We start from the raw sequence: 14240 nt of genomic DNA, 5'->3' as shown, positions 1-14240 counted from the left end.
GGGGTTTTCTCCATTCCTGGCTCTCATCCCTAAGTCAGCTCCTCAGAGAATTCTCCCCTAACTACCCTGTCCTACCAGTCTGGAACATATTACCCTGTTTCATAGAATTGTCTGTCCCTTTGCTTCCTCCAACTTGCCAACCAGCTCCAGAGCAGCAGGAGCCATGATGGCCTGCTCACCACCATTTTCCCAGCAACTAGGACACACTGTCAGGGCTTTAAAATATTAATTGGATCCAGTAAAACCATGGACTCTGGCAAAAGAACTGAAAACAAAAAACAAAACAAAATAAAACAAAAAAAACCAACCTCCCCTTGAAACATTTGAGTCCAGACTAAAAGAAGAAGCATGCTGTGTGCAAATGCGCTGAGGGAAGAAGGTACCAGGCATACTCACAGAATGTCCTGGAATACAGCCGGGTTCCCTCAGGCAGATCATGACATCACTGCACCCCATTTTCCTCTTCTTACCCAAATGACTGCTGGACCCCTAGCCAGCCTTCACTCCACAGTGCGCTAACACCTGCCTTAACCTTGGGAGGGTGCCAAGGCTCCATGTCACGCAGATGACTTGGTGATAATGAGAGAGCGAGGGTAACAAGGAAGCCAAGAGCCCTGAGGAAAACTGGGAGTTTGGATGGGCTCTTACCTTCCTTTCAGAGACATGGTCTCAAGCAAACTGTTCAAACTTCTTGGAATCTCAGTTCTCTCATTTACATAACAGGGCCAATAATTTCCCCTCACTTCTAGGGTTACTGCTATGACCAAATAAAAGACTGTATGAGAAGGCGCAGGGCTAGGAAATCCATGGTCAGATGATGTCTGATATTAATTAGGAGTTCCCACTGTGACAACAGGATTGGCGGCAACTTGGGAGTGCCGGGACGCAGGTTCGATCCCTGGCCCGGCACAGTGGGTTAACGATCCAGTGTTGCCACAGCTGCAGCTTAGGTCACAACTACAGCTCGGGTCTGATCTCTGGCCCGGGAACTCCACATGCTGCAGGGCAGCCAAAAAAAGGGGGAAAAAATGTCTATGTTAATTAGAAAATAATGATAACGGTAATAAATTCTATTTTTAAGTGGACAGAAGGATAAGGAAAAAAGTTACCTTGGGCTGAGCTGAGAGGTAGAACTAGATTTAGTGGCAAAGGCCAAATCTGTGAGTCAACTTGGGCAAAGAGGATTAGGACCGCATACTTTTTTTTTATTTTTATTTTTTTTAAGTATCCATATTTTATTTATTTCATTTTATATTTTTGGCTATGCCGACAGCATGTGAGAAAGTTCCCAGGCCAGGGATTGAACCCGAGCCATAGTGGTGACCCGAGCCATAGCAGTGATAAGTTGGCATCCTTAACCTGCTGAGCCACCAGGGAAGTCCAGGACCATGTGCTTTTAACCTCTTATTTTCTGTCATTCCCTTCTAATAAACAGTATACTGAGAAGGCTGATGGGATGAGAATGATGGGAGGAAAGGCAGTGGAAAACCCAAGACCAAGAGTTCCCGCTGTGACTCAGCAGTTAAGGAACCCAACTAGTATCCATGAGGACACAGGTTCCATCCCTGGCCTCGATCAGTGGGCTAAGGATCCAGTGTTGCTGTGAGCTATGGTGGAGGTCACAGACATGGTTCAGATGCTGAGTTGCTATGGCTGTGGTGTAGGCCGGCCGCTGCAGCTCCAATTCGACCCCTAGCCTGGGAACCTCCATATGCCTCAGGCGTGGCCCTAAAAAGACAAAAAATACAAAAGAAAAGAGAAAAAAAAAGAAAAGCCAAGACCAAGAGTTGAGTTCTGATGGGCAGGGCAGTTTAGAAGTCCTGGCTTCCATTAGAAGCTGGGGCGGGTGACTCAAGTGCCGGTAAAAACCCTCTGGGCAGCGAGGCCACACCTCCTGAAAATATATCAGCAGTATCCCTAGAGGTGAAATTCCTACAGCAGAATGGAATAAGAGAAGACATATTAAATGTCAGAGCAAGAATTACTGACCCCTGGGTTTGAGAGAAAAAGAGGAAATGGGATGCCTGTGGTTACCTGACCCTTTCTCCAGGGTCAAGGTTTCTTCTTGCAGCCTCGGAAGAGAGGCCAAAAGCAAACCAAACACCCTCTAGCTGCTTTGGGTCCTGACCAAATGTTGGCTACGAGCCCCTTCGGGCTTGTAGATTCAGAGCAACTTCCACTTTTAAATAAGCTCCTTCATGGAGGGCTAGGTGCTGTGAACACACCATGGGCGGGGTGGGTCCCGCGGAGACTCCAGCACTGCCCACTTCCACTCTTCCTAGCCCTGCAATCACATGACTTTTTGAGTTTTTCCTTCTTCTCCTGGATCACTATTCTACCTGCCTAACCCCCAACCTGTTAATCTCTCCCTTGAAAAGGTCCTGTTGTGGCTCAGCAGAGTAAGAACCCGATGAGTATCCATGAGGATGCAGGTTCAATCCCTGGCGCTGGTCAGTGGGTTAAGGATCCAGCATTGCTGCAAGCTGCAGTGTAGGCTACACATGCAGTTTGGAGCTGGCACTGCTGTGGCTGCGGTGTAGGCTGGCAGCCACAGTTCCGATTCAGCCCCTAGCCTGGGAACTTCCATATGCCACGGGTGCGGCCCTAAAAAGACAAAAAAGAAAAAAAAAAAATCCAGATGGGTGGCTCAACGTCATCCATAGAAGGGCAATGCAGAGTTTGTTTTTAATAGTGAATCTATTATGTGAAAGCACAGCATTTATGTACCTCGGTTTATCATCAATGGTATCAGCGCCAACCTGAATGACTGACTGGCTCCTCCCAAAATGTCCAGTTTCTCACGAGTCATCAGATACAACAGGATGGAGAGAGGGAAAGAAACTCTTCTCTGCAACTTTCGTAGTTTGTTTAAACTATCTAAGGACTTTCCCATGAATGAGATGTTAGCTCTGATTACCGCAATCTTTCAACCAACCTAAATAATTAAAGTCTAGGGTGAGAACAGAGAAGAAATCAAAACTGTCGGGAATCGTGGTCAACTCATGACCCTTTAATTTGTAGGAAAAACGTCTGCCGAAAAGACATTTATGGGATGATAGTTTAGATCGAGATAATAGGCCTTTTTTCCCTTGGTGGCATTTTGTTCTAAGAAAGAACGCAACGTGGCCAAGTTGCCTCACTACTGCGAAGAAAATACATATTTCTAGATACCATAAATGAAAGGAAACACATGAGGAAACATAAAGACAGTCTGAAAACAGAAAGGGAAAAGGAAGCATGTGACAACGTGAGGGCCGAGAATCCAGTAAGAGTAAGACAGAGATGAAGGTGCCAGCCGCAGGCTGCAAGCTCGCCCCTTCCCCACCCCCCGGCCATTTGCACCTTGCTTTTCATTTTAATGACTCTCCCCCCGGGGGTAGAAGGTGAACCTTCTTCCCTTCCATCGGTGACTTTCTGTGCAGGGCTGCCATTTTTCAGACAGTATACCTCCTAGAATTTCACAACGCTACAAACTGCGAGGGAGGAATAAAAGGGGAAATGCTTATTTTAAAAACATACAATGAAACATAGGACCCGATGTCTTGTCAGACTCACCGAACGCTGGTGCACTAGAAATAGCAACTGGTTGCTGCTTCATGACAGGGGGAAGTGCGGAGGGGAGCTGATAGCCTTGGAGCTTCAGCTTGATGAGTTTCATGGCTATGGAAAACTCCACTTGATCCATCCTTCCGTCATTATTCATGTCAGCCAGTGCCCTGCGAACCGGCAGCAAAGGCTCAGAATGACTGTGACCTTAAAGGAATCTCTCCCCAACCATTCGCACCCACACAAAAGCTAAAGAATCAGCTCCTGGGAGCCTGGGAAGAACAAAACACACACAGGCGTTCCCATCATGGCTCAGCAGGTAGCGAACCCAACCAGGATCCAAGAGGACATGGGTTCCATCCCTGGCCTCACTCAGTGGTTAAGGATCCCGCAGTGGCGTGAGCTGTGGTGTAGGTCGCAGACTGGCTTGGATCCCGAGTTGCTGTGGCAGTGGTGTAGGCCGGTGGCTACAGTTCCAATTCGACCCCAGCCTGGGAACCCCCACATGCAGTGGGTGTGGCCCTAGAAAGACAAAAACAAAAACCCACGAAACTAGTTTACCAAGCTGTAGGGGAAAACTAACAAGATTTTACATAAATATGCAATAGTTGTTACTGTGATACCCTTATGGGATACAAAGGGTAATTTTCACTCTGAATGTCAGGGTATGTACTATGGACATCAAATACGGTTCCTTCTTGGAATGATGAAAATGGTTTACTAGGAGTTCCCTCTGTGGCACATCAGAATTGGCCATGTCTTGGGAGCACAGGGACACAGGTTCAATCCCCAGCCCTGTACAGTGGGTTAAGAATCCGGCTTTGCTGCAGCTATGGCTTAGGTTGCAACTACAGCTTGGATTGGATTCCTGGCCCAGGAACTCCATATGCCATGGGGCAGCCAAAAAAAGAAAAAAAAAAAGAAAAGAAAACGATCTAAAAAGCAATCAAGTGATTTCAAAGGCAATCTTATGGTTACCATAGGGGAAACCATAGGGGCATGGGGAGAACTGGGGGAATGGGAATAGCACATACATATTACTGTATAAAATAGATGATTAGCAAGAACCCACTATATAGCTCAGGGAAATCTACTCAATAGTTTATAATATCTATGTGGGAAAATAATCTATTTTATGTAGGGACGCATAACCAATTGGCAATGTATAACCAATTCACTTTGCTGAATACCTGAAACGAATGCATTATAAGTCAACTATATTCCAATAAAATAAAAAAAAAAAAACCATAGGATTACAAAGAATGTCAATAATACTGAAATGCAGTTTTCAAAGCACTACAATAATGTTAATGATAATATATGTACTGCTTTATTAATAAATAATAATCTCTAAAAGAAAAAAGAAGAAAATGATCTAAATTGGACAGTGGCGATGGTTGCACAAATCTGAACAGACTTAAAAACCAATGAACTGTATACTTTAAAACCATGGATTGTTATGTGAATTATGTGACCATAGAGCTATGGGGAGGGGGGAAGTATTTAGACACAGAGTTTATTTCTAGATACTTGATTAGATTGCATCACCTCCTCTGTGGGGTTCTATAAACCTCACCGTGGGGACTTGACATGCTGTGCTCCACTACGCTACAGCACCTGCATACTTTTCCTTTCTTTTCTTTACTTTTCTCACCACATCTGCGGGCATGCAAAAATTCCCAGGCCAGAGATCAAACCCAGGGCACAGCAGCAACCTAGGCCATAGCAGTGACACCAGATCCTTAACCTGCTGCCCCACAAGGGGACTCTCTATACTGGCAATACTTTTAAAGCTGTGAAAATTAACCAAATGTGCTTACACTTGGGCTTGCTATTTAGAATAATGATCCGGTGCTACTTCCCCTGACCTATCATGTAAAGTATTTCTCTCAAAGAAGCGTAAGCAAAAGGAAGACAAGGGCTGGCACTTGCAACCGGCAACTACATTTTACAAACCCAAACTGTGCACATTCATGATTTCACCTCTTTTGCATGAAAAATGTTCATTTCAATTTCAATTGTTGAAGTCTGGATAATAAAGGCACAAGGATTTATTTTTTTAAACAAATCTTCATAGAGGTTTTATTTGAAACTTCCAATGTGAAGACCAGCTATTCCAATTAAAATGCCATCACTCGCTGTCTTTTATTTTTTAAGGGAGATTTTTTTGGTTTTTTTGGTGATGCTCACCAAAGTTCCTAGGCCAGGGATTGAACCTACACCACAAGACTGACCCCAGCTACTGCAGTGACAGTGCCAGATCCTTAACCTGCTGCACCAAAGGAGAACTCCTAGCCATCTTTTATTTTTTTGTCTTTTTTCCTTTTCTAGGGCCACACCCTATGGCATATGGAGGTTCCCAGGCTAGGAGTCGAATCAGAGCTGTAGCCGCCAGCCTACACCACAGCCACAGCAACTCGGGATCCAAGCCACATCTGTGACCTACACCTACAAAAGAGCTCATTGTATATAATGTATCAACTGTTTGTCTGTCGGTTGTTGAACGGCTTTCAAAACTGTGTTCATTTTATATCCTTACCGTACAGAAATTCTACATATATATATGTAGTATTTCTTCTATCACATAGATTTATTTTGCAAGATTGTAGTATTGTTATTACATTTCCATCTTTAAACCACCTGTGGGAGTTGCCTAGTGGCTCAGTGGGTTAAGGATCTGGCCAAAAATTATAAACAGACCATAACTGCATGTAAGTATGTTATACCAGGGTTCAACCAGATTTCCTTCAAATGGTATCTAGCTTTCCCAGCAATATTTATTAACTAATCCATCCTCTTCTCATTGAAGTAAAACATATTTTTGTAGTTTATTAAATGTTTATATGAAATGAGACCAATTTCTGGATTATCTACTCCAGAAACAGAGTGAACAATTTCCAGGTCAATGTGACAATAATCTGATCACACTGCCTCTAAGGTATGTTCTGGTATCTGGTAAGGTTTTTTTTTAAAAAGAACAAAACAAAAACCTTGTTTGGCTGTTTTTGTTTTTTTTTGTCTTTTTGCCTTTTCTAGGGCTGCACCCGTGGAATATGGAGGTTTCCAGGCTAGGGGTCGAATTGGAGCTGTAGCCGCCAGCCTACACCAGAGCCACAGCAAGGCAGGATTCGAGCCGAGTCTGCAACCTACACCATAGCTCACGGCAATGCTGGATCCTTAACCCACTGAGCAAGGCCAGGGATCGAACCCTCAACCCTCATGGTTCCTAGTCGGATTCGTTAACCACTGCGTGACGTCGGGAACTCCAGCTGTTCTTTTTCCATATGAACTTTAAGATAATTTACTCTATAAACAATTCTATTGAACTCCAAGATGTAACTGCATTAGATACACTAATTTTTAGAGATCTGACAGGTTCCTCATAGTTTGTCCAAAGAAAATCGTATGTTTAGTTCTACTAATATTTCCTTTAATGAGATTATATCATTTTCTTCATGGAAGTAATTACTTTTCCTGTTAAATGTATTCTTCGGAATGGTATCATTTCTGTCACTTTTTAAAATAGAACAGGTCCCCCATTTCTATATTTAGGTGTTTATTTCAGGCAGAGAGAAAAGTTTGCTTTTAATAATCATTTCTGCTGGTTATATTGAGCTATCTTACTATACTTCTGTGACTCTTACACAATCACCTAACTAGCAAAAAGAGTTAACTTTCATTTCAATATTTGCACCCTTCCTCTTTTTATTGGTCTTACTGCCTCTATGACTTGGCTGAATAAGTGAGCACCCCTGCTGCTGAGTTTTGAGTTTAAGTGACATGGCCATAGTGTTCCATTGCTTAGAATAATATTTGGTACTGATTGTTAGAGAGTAATCGGACCGGTTTAAGTGGTTCCCTTTTCTACTTATCAGAAATGGTTATTACATTTTTTATCGCATCAGCACCTGCTGGTCTGATCACACATTTTCTTTTTCTGTTTATCTGCTGATACAATAATGTTGAGGAAATGCCTTGATTCTCAACCAATCTTGCACCCCTAGCATAAACCTGAGCTGGTCATAGCCTCCGGACAGGGTGGAATTCTACTGGCTAAGATTTTGCTTTGATTTTCTGTGTCTGTGATCATAACTGAGACTGAACTCTGGCTGTTCTATTTTTGTACTATCTTTCGGGTTTTACAAAGGAATTCAGATCAAGAAAATGGAATGGTGAGCTTCTTTCATTTACCAAATATTTTTAAAAAGATATTCAGCTATTTCACATAGTTTTCATGGATAGATATTCCCGACAATCCACACACATACTCAAAAAGAAAAATCAGGCAGATAGACTCCCATGCCCTATTCTTCACAACACTGCCCCAAAATATGTTTTCTAGACAGAAACAAAAATATCCAGTGTGGGTTAATGAGGGAGCCACGGGAGAAAAGAATTTCTAGTAACGGCTTAATTAGGAGAAGCCTCAATGGGACAAGAGAGGAAACACTTAATGCTTAGGTTCTAGATAGCCACCCAAATCCCACAACTTCTTTTTTGACACTTTTGTGTAATTCTTTTAAAAAAAGTTGGAACTGTAGTTCTATTTCTCAAAGCTTCTCTGCAAATAATGATTTCAGCACTGTGGTCCATTTCATCTCCTATTCAGTTACTTCTCAGTTTATGAATTTCTAATAGTTGCCGCCCCAAAAGAAAAAGTCTGGGAATTCTGAAATTAAATTCACAAAACTCCCAAAGTTAAAACGAAGTATGGGAGTTCCCATCGTGGAGCAGCAGAAAAGAATCTGACTAGGAACCATGAGGTTGTGGGCTCGATCCCTGGCCTTGCTCGGTGGGTCAAGGATCCAGCGTTACTGTGGCTGTGGTGTAGCTTGAAGATGTGGCTCAGATCCCGAGTTGCTGTGAGCTACGCTGGCAGCTGTAGCTCTGATCAGACCCCTAGCCTGGGAGCCTCCATATGCCGCAGGTGTGGCCCTAAAAAGCACATGCGCACACAAAAAAGTATGAAACAGAGTTCCATACAGATTAAGGAGCCAGTGTTGTCACTGCAGTGACTGGGGTCAGAGCTGTGGGGTGAGTTTCACCCCTGGTGCCAGAACTTTAGGCTAGGGCCAAAAAAAAAAAAAATTTTACTATATAAATAAGTCAAACAGTTGCTATTTATGACTCTTGAAAACAAATTGATCTTTTTACGGGCCATACCCATGGCATATGGAGGCTCCCAGGCTAGGGGTCAAATCAGAGCTACAACTGCTAGCCTACACCACAGCCACAGCAACACCAGATGCGAGCCGTGTCTGCGACCTACACCAAGGCTCACCGCAACATTGAATCCTTAACCCACTGCATGAGGCCAGGAATCGAACCCACATCCTCGTGGATACCAGTCGGATTTGTTACTGCTGAGCCACAACGGGAACTCCCCAAACTGATCTTCAATATAATGTTTAGTCTGATATTAAAATCCATAACTAACAATAGGCATGGTTGTGGGAAAAAAAAAGATCCACAAGTATGCTGGATACTAAGGGTAAGGGTTTTGTTTGATTTGTACAAATAAACCACATATTGCTCTCAGATACTGCTGGTGGGGAAAAATACTTCATTTATATATGCATTTACTCTTTAACACAGTAACTCAATCCTATGAATTCACCCTGCACAAACACCTGCAACAACACAAAAATACTGACTTAACTCATTCTTGGCTGCCTCATTTGTAATTGCAAAACATTAGAAATAACCCAAACGCAGATAACCCAGGAGATTGGTTGAATAAACTATGGTGTATTTTCCACAGTAAGTATTATGTAAGTATAAAAAAAAAATGAGGAAGATCTCTATGGGCTGATATGAGTGATTTCCAGGATATACTGTTAAGTGAGAAAAGCAAAGAACAAAAGAACATTTACAGGAGGCAACTTTCAAAGTAAGAAGGAAGAGAAAAAAATTTTTTTGTCTTTTTCGGGCTGCAACTGTGGCATATGCAAGTTCCCAGGGGTCAAATCGGAGCTGCAGCTGCCTGCCTAGGCCACAGCCACAGCAACGTGGGATCCAAGCCACATCTGCAACCTATATCACAGCTCACGGAAACACTGGGTCCTTAACCCACTGAGCAAGGCCGGGGGTGGAACCCAGGTCTTCATGGTTTGTTACTGCTGAGCCACAATTGAGAAAATAATATAAATTCACAGACATAGTACGGCCATACTTTTTTCCCACAAAAATAAACAAAGAAAAGATAAAAAGAAACTAATAAAGTCGTGGGAACAGGAAGAAAGACTAGGAGAGGGGGTGGGACTTCTCTAGGTTCATACTTTTCTATAATTTGGCTTTGGGAACCTTGTTAATATGCAGTGTATTCAAGGAGAAAATTAAGTTCACCAAGATGAGCGTGGCTCCCTAAACTGAATAAAAACAAAAACAAATACACCTAATAGTATTTTAAATAAGTAACATGTCCACATAGGAAGGGAGGGAAGAAAACTAGTCCAAGAATTTCTGAATATGATACTTCATGTATCTTTAGTCTATAACCAAAAGACCTGTGAAGTAACCTTGAAAGCCCCTGAAGAGTCTGGGGTTTGTGGCGGATATGAGTGTAGCAATTCTGAAACAATCTTGTCTGTTTCAGAGGATTGGCGGGAAAGACTGGTCTCCTCTCGCTTCATCTCATTCACTCATGGGAGCTGAAGCTGACAGATTTCCTTTAGGAGCCCACTTATCCACAAAACTCGTCCCAGGCTGCTCACCTCTCACTGTGCGGATTAATCGGGCCCTGTCACTCCTTCATCTGTTGGTTATTCACCCAGCAAATTTTTTTTGAAGGGGGCACATACTAAGGTCTCTATCCAGGAACTGGGCTTATAGCTAAGAAAGACAGGCAAGGTTCCTGCCTTCGAAGCTTGTTTCAGGGCAGGCAGGCAGTCAACAAGAAAATGAGCCAGATTATTCCACATGATGGTAAGTGCTATGAAGAAAAAAACCCAAAGAGTTCCCGTTGTGGTTCAGCGGTAATGAACCCAACTAGTAGTATCCAGGAGGATGCGGTTTGATCCCTGGCCTGGCTCAGTGGGTGAAGGATCTGGCGTTGCCAGGAGCGGTGGTGCAGACCACAGATGCAGCTGGGATCCCGAGTCGCTGTGGCTGTGGGGTAGGTTGACAGCTGAAGCGCCAAGGTGACCCCCAGCGTGGGAACATCCATAAGTGGGTGTGGCCCTAAAAAGACAAGACAAGACAAAAAAGAAAAGAGGAGTTCCCATCGTGGCTCAGTGGTTAACAAATCCGACTAGGAACCATGAGGTTGCGGGTTCGATCCCTGGCCTTGCTCAGTGGGTTGAGGATCCGGCATTGCCATGAGCTGTGGTGTAGGTCACAGACATGGCTCAGATCTGGTGTTGCTGTGGCTGTGGTGTAGGCCAGCTCCAGTTGAGATGGAGTCAAAAGTCATGCTGATGGACTGGGTGGGCAGAGCAAGGCAAAGAGGACTCAGGCCAAAGGTTACCGGCAGCTGGACAGATGCCCAGGGCTGTGAACTGAGACGGTGAAGACACACAAGCGTCCAGGACAACTATTTTTTTTGGCAAATGACTTTGGGAAATTGATCTTGCTGGAGGCTGACAGGCTTCCCGACATACTCAGAAGTAGCCTAAGGTGTCACACAGGTGACACCCCATCCTTGAACCAGATCACCAAGGTGCTCTAATTTTTGCCCTTGAGGCTCTGGCTTCCTCCTCCTCTCGGGGTCTATTTCCAGGCCGTGCTCCCTCCCTCTCCCTCATTTCTCTCCCTCTAATTCCCACTTCTGCGGCCCCTCCTGCCATGGATTTCAAAGCCCTCATTTGACCTCTTTCTTTCCTCTCCTTTCAAGGGTCTTGCCCATTCCTCTCTCTGTGTCCACACCCGGCCACAGGTGGAATGATGCTAAGTATTTAAGCTGCCAGAAGGATACAGGATATTGGCCAGTTTCCTTCCAGTTGCGCATTAATTAGTAAGATAATTTCTAGGAAGACGTATCATCTTTGGCCACTGGCATAACCTGGCGTTACACACACTGACGTGACTCCAACCTCTGAGGAAGAATTTAGGTTTCCCTGTACTCTTAATCAGAAATCAGATTGGAGGAGTTCCTGCGCTGGCGCAGTGGTAACAACCCGACTAGTACCCATGAGGATGCGGGTTTGATCCCTGGCCTTGCTCAGTGGTTAAGGATCCGGCATTGCCATGAGCTGTGGTGTAGGTTGCACACGTGGCTCGGATCCCGCGTTGCTGTGGCTGTGGTGTAGGTCAGCAGATATAGCTCCAATTAGACCCCTAGCCTGGGAACCTCCACATGCCACGGGTGTGGCCCTAAAAAGACAAAATTAAAAAAGGAAAAAATAGAATTCAGATTGGAGAGATCGTAGCCCCAAAGTATTAGCAGGTTACGGTTCCAAAGCTCATAAATCAGTTAATGGGAATATAGTTTCTACATGGAATAAAAGCATAAAGACTTCTAATAGATATTCCCCAGGAGTTCCCGCCGTGGCACAGTGGGTTAAGGATTTGGTGTTGCCACAGCTGTTGCTCAGGTTCGATCCCTGGCCCAGGAACTTCCACATGTTATGCGTGTGGTGAAAAAAGGAAAAAAAAAAAAAAACTCCCCAGCATCCAGATCACTCATGTCTGAACCCAGGTCCAGAGCAAAGAAAGGCCTAGAAAGTGAGACACTAGAAATAGTTCCTAATTCCTAATCCAAAATTCTCTCTCTCTCTGTTTTTTTGGTTTTTGTTTTTTGGGGTTTTTTTGGCCACACCCACAGTTATTTGGAAGTTCCAAGGCCAGGGATTGAACCCATATCATAGCTCTGATGCCAGATCCCTAACCCACTGTGCCACCAGGGAACTCCCAAATTTTTCTTCTTCCCAAGATGACTGACACAGGGACCACCCATGACTTTATAGACTCAAACACGTTCCTCTTTCTTCCAAAAGGAACCAGAGCCTTCCCTGTGACCCCACCAGGAAAACCACACAAAAGCACAAAATTACAGTAAGAGACAGGGAGGGAAAGTGATTTCATTAGGTCAGCTATTATTTATAAACTTAAAAACCCAAATTTCCAAAGGTGACATACTGCTCAGGCTTACAAAGTGAATAAGCAGCCGAGCTGGAGCTCAATCCTACACCTAACCCTGACCCTAACCCTAACCAATATATCTTCCTCCCACTCCACAATCCAGCATTCCAGCTTCTTAGCCAGACAGCTGTCGTTCATGGCTGGGAGCCTGCATGGCTGTGGCTGTGCTGTAGGCTGGCAGCTGCAGTTCCGATTCGACCCCTAGCCTGGGAACATCCATAAGTCATGGGGTTTGGCCCAAAAAAAGACAAAACAACAACAGCAAGACTGCCTCTTGAATGAAACTTCAAAGATTGGAAATATGTATAAAAGCAGTGCAGGAAGTTAAGTCTGGGGAAGGAAGATGCTAGTGAGTGACTGGACTGATGGTGTGAAACACAATCACACCCCAAACATAAAGCAAAAGAAGTTTAACACAGATGTCACAAGTCTCCTGCATTCAAAGTGAGGCGCTTAACTATCAGGTCAGGGCCCTGTGCTCACAAGTACATGAGTGTTCCCTCCGTCTGTCTCTTCATGCCTCTCTCTCTCTGCGTTTGACTTTATTTTATTTATCTATGTATTATTTAAAAGTTTATTTATTTATTTATTGCTCTTTTTTTTTTAGGGCCACACCCATGGCATATGGAGATTCCCAGGCTAGGGGTTGAATCGGAGCTACAGCTGCCAGCCTACACCACAGCCACAGCAATGCCAGATCCAAGCCATGTCTGCAGCCTACACCACAGCTCACGGCAACGCTGGATCCTTAACCCACTGAGCGAGGCCAGAGATCGAAACTGCAACTTCGTAGTTCCTAGTCGGATTCATTTCCACTACGCCACGACGGGAACTCCTTTTGGCTTTATTTTAAAAGTAATTCCAGGAGTTTCTGCTGTGGCACAACAGGACTTGGGGTGCCTTTAGAACATATGGACACAGGTTCAATCCCCAGCCTGGCACAATGGGTTAGGTATCTGGCACTGTCACAGCTGTGGCGTAGCTCGAAACTGTGGCTCGGATCTGATCCCTGGCCTAGGAACTCCATATTCCACAGGGTGGTCAAAAAAGAAAAAAAAAATGTAATTCCAAAAAAACTTGGTTATCTTATTTTTCTAGCTCAAAGTAGATCAGAGTTAGTACCAGAAGGGTGTCATAGTTGAAAGAGATAGTCTGGCAGCCAATATGCTGACAACCAGGAAAAAGAAAATAAAGTAGATACCAAAAAAAGCACAGGAATCTGATATCATCTCATTTCAACTCAAATATATCGACACACAAATAATATATAATTTCCCATGAAGGTTTTGCTATTTCAGAACACAGCAAATGATTTTCATGCTGATGACACTTAGAATCAAGCTTAGACTATGTTCTATAGACTCTGCTTAAAGGCAACAAGGAACTCGGTCAGGCTTTACTAATGGTCCATAAACTTAAAAATTAAAGAAGTTAACGACTGATGGCGCAGTGGTTAACGAATCCGACTAGGAACCATGAGGTTGCGGGTTCGGTCCCTGCCCTTGCTCAGTGGGTTAACGATCCGGCGTTGCCGTGAGCTGTGGTGTAGGTTGCAGACGCGGCTTGGATCCCGCGTTGCTGTGGCTCTGGCGTAGGCTGGCGGCTACAGCTCCGAT

General features: G+C 44.2%; 1 protein-coding gene across 2 annotated transcripts in view; it reads right to left on the bottom strand.

The window, feature by feature from the left end:
- ITSN1 (intersectin 1) overlaps nucleotides 1–14240 on the bottom strand; it is a 235828-nt gene that overhangs the window by 145720 nt on the left and 75868 nt on the right. For both annotated transcript variants that reach the window (XM_047795839.1, XM_047795833.1), the window contains exon 5: nucleotides 3556–3716. In XM_047795839.1, coding sequence (XP_047651795.1) covers nucleotides 3556–3716 — 161 coding nt within the window. The remainder of the gene's footprint in view (nucleotides 1–3555; nucleotides 3717–14240) is intronic.

This window comes from Phacochoerus africanus, chromosome 1 (assembly GCF_016906955.1).
Source record: "Phacochoerus africanus isolate WHEZ1 chromosome 1, ROS_Pafr_v1, whole genome shotgun sequence".
NCBI lineage: Eukaryota > Metazoa > Chordata > Mammalia > Artiodactyla > Suidae > Phacochoerus > Phacochoerus africanus.
Note: the sequence above shows the minus strand (reverse complement) of the source record. Positions and strands in the feature narration are given on the sequence as shown.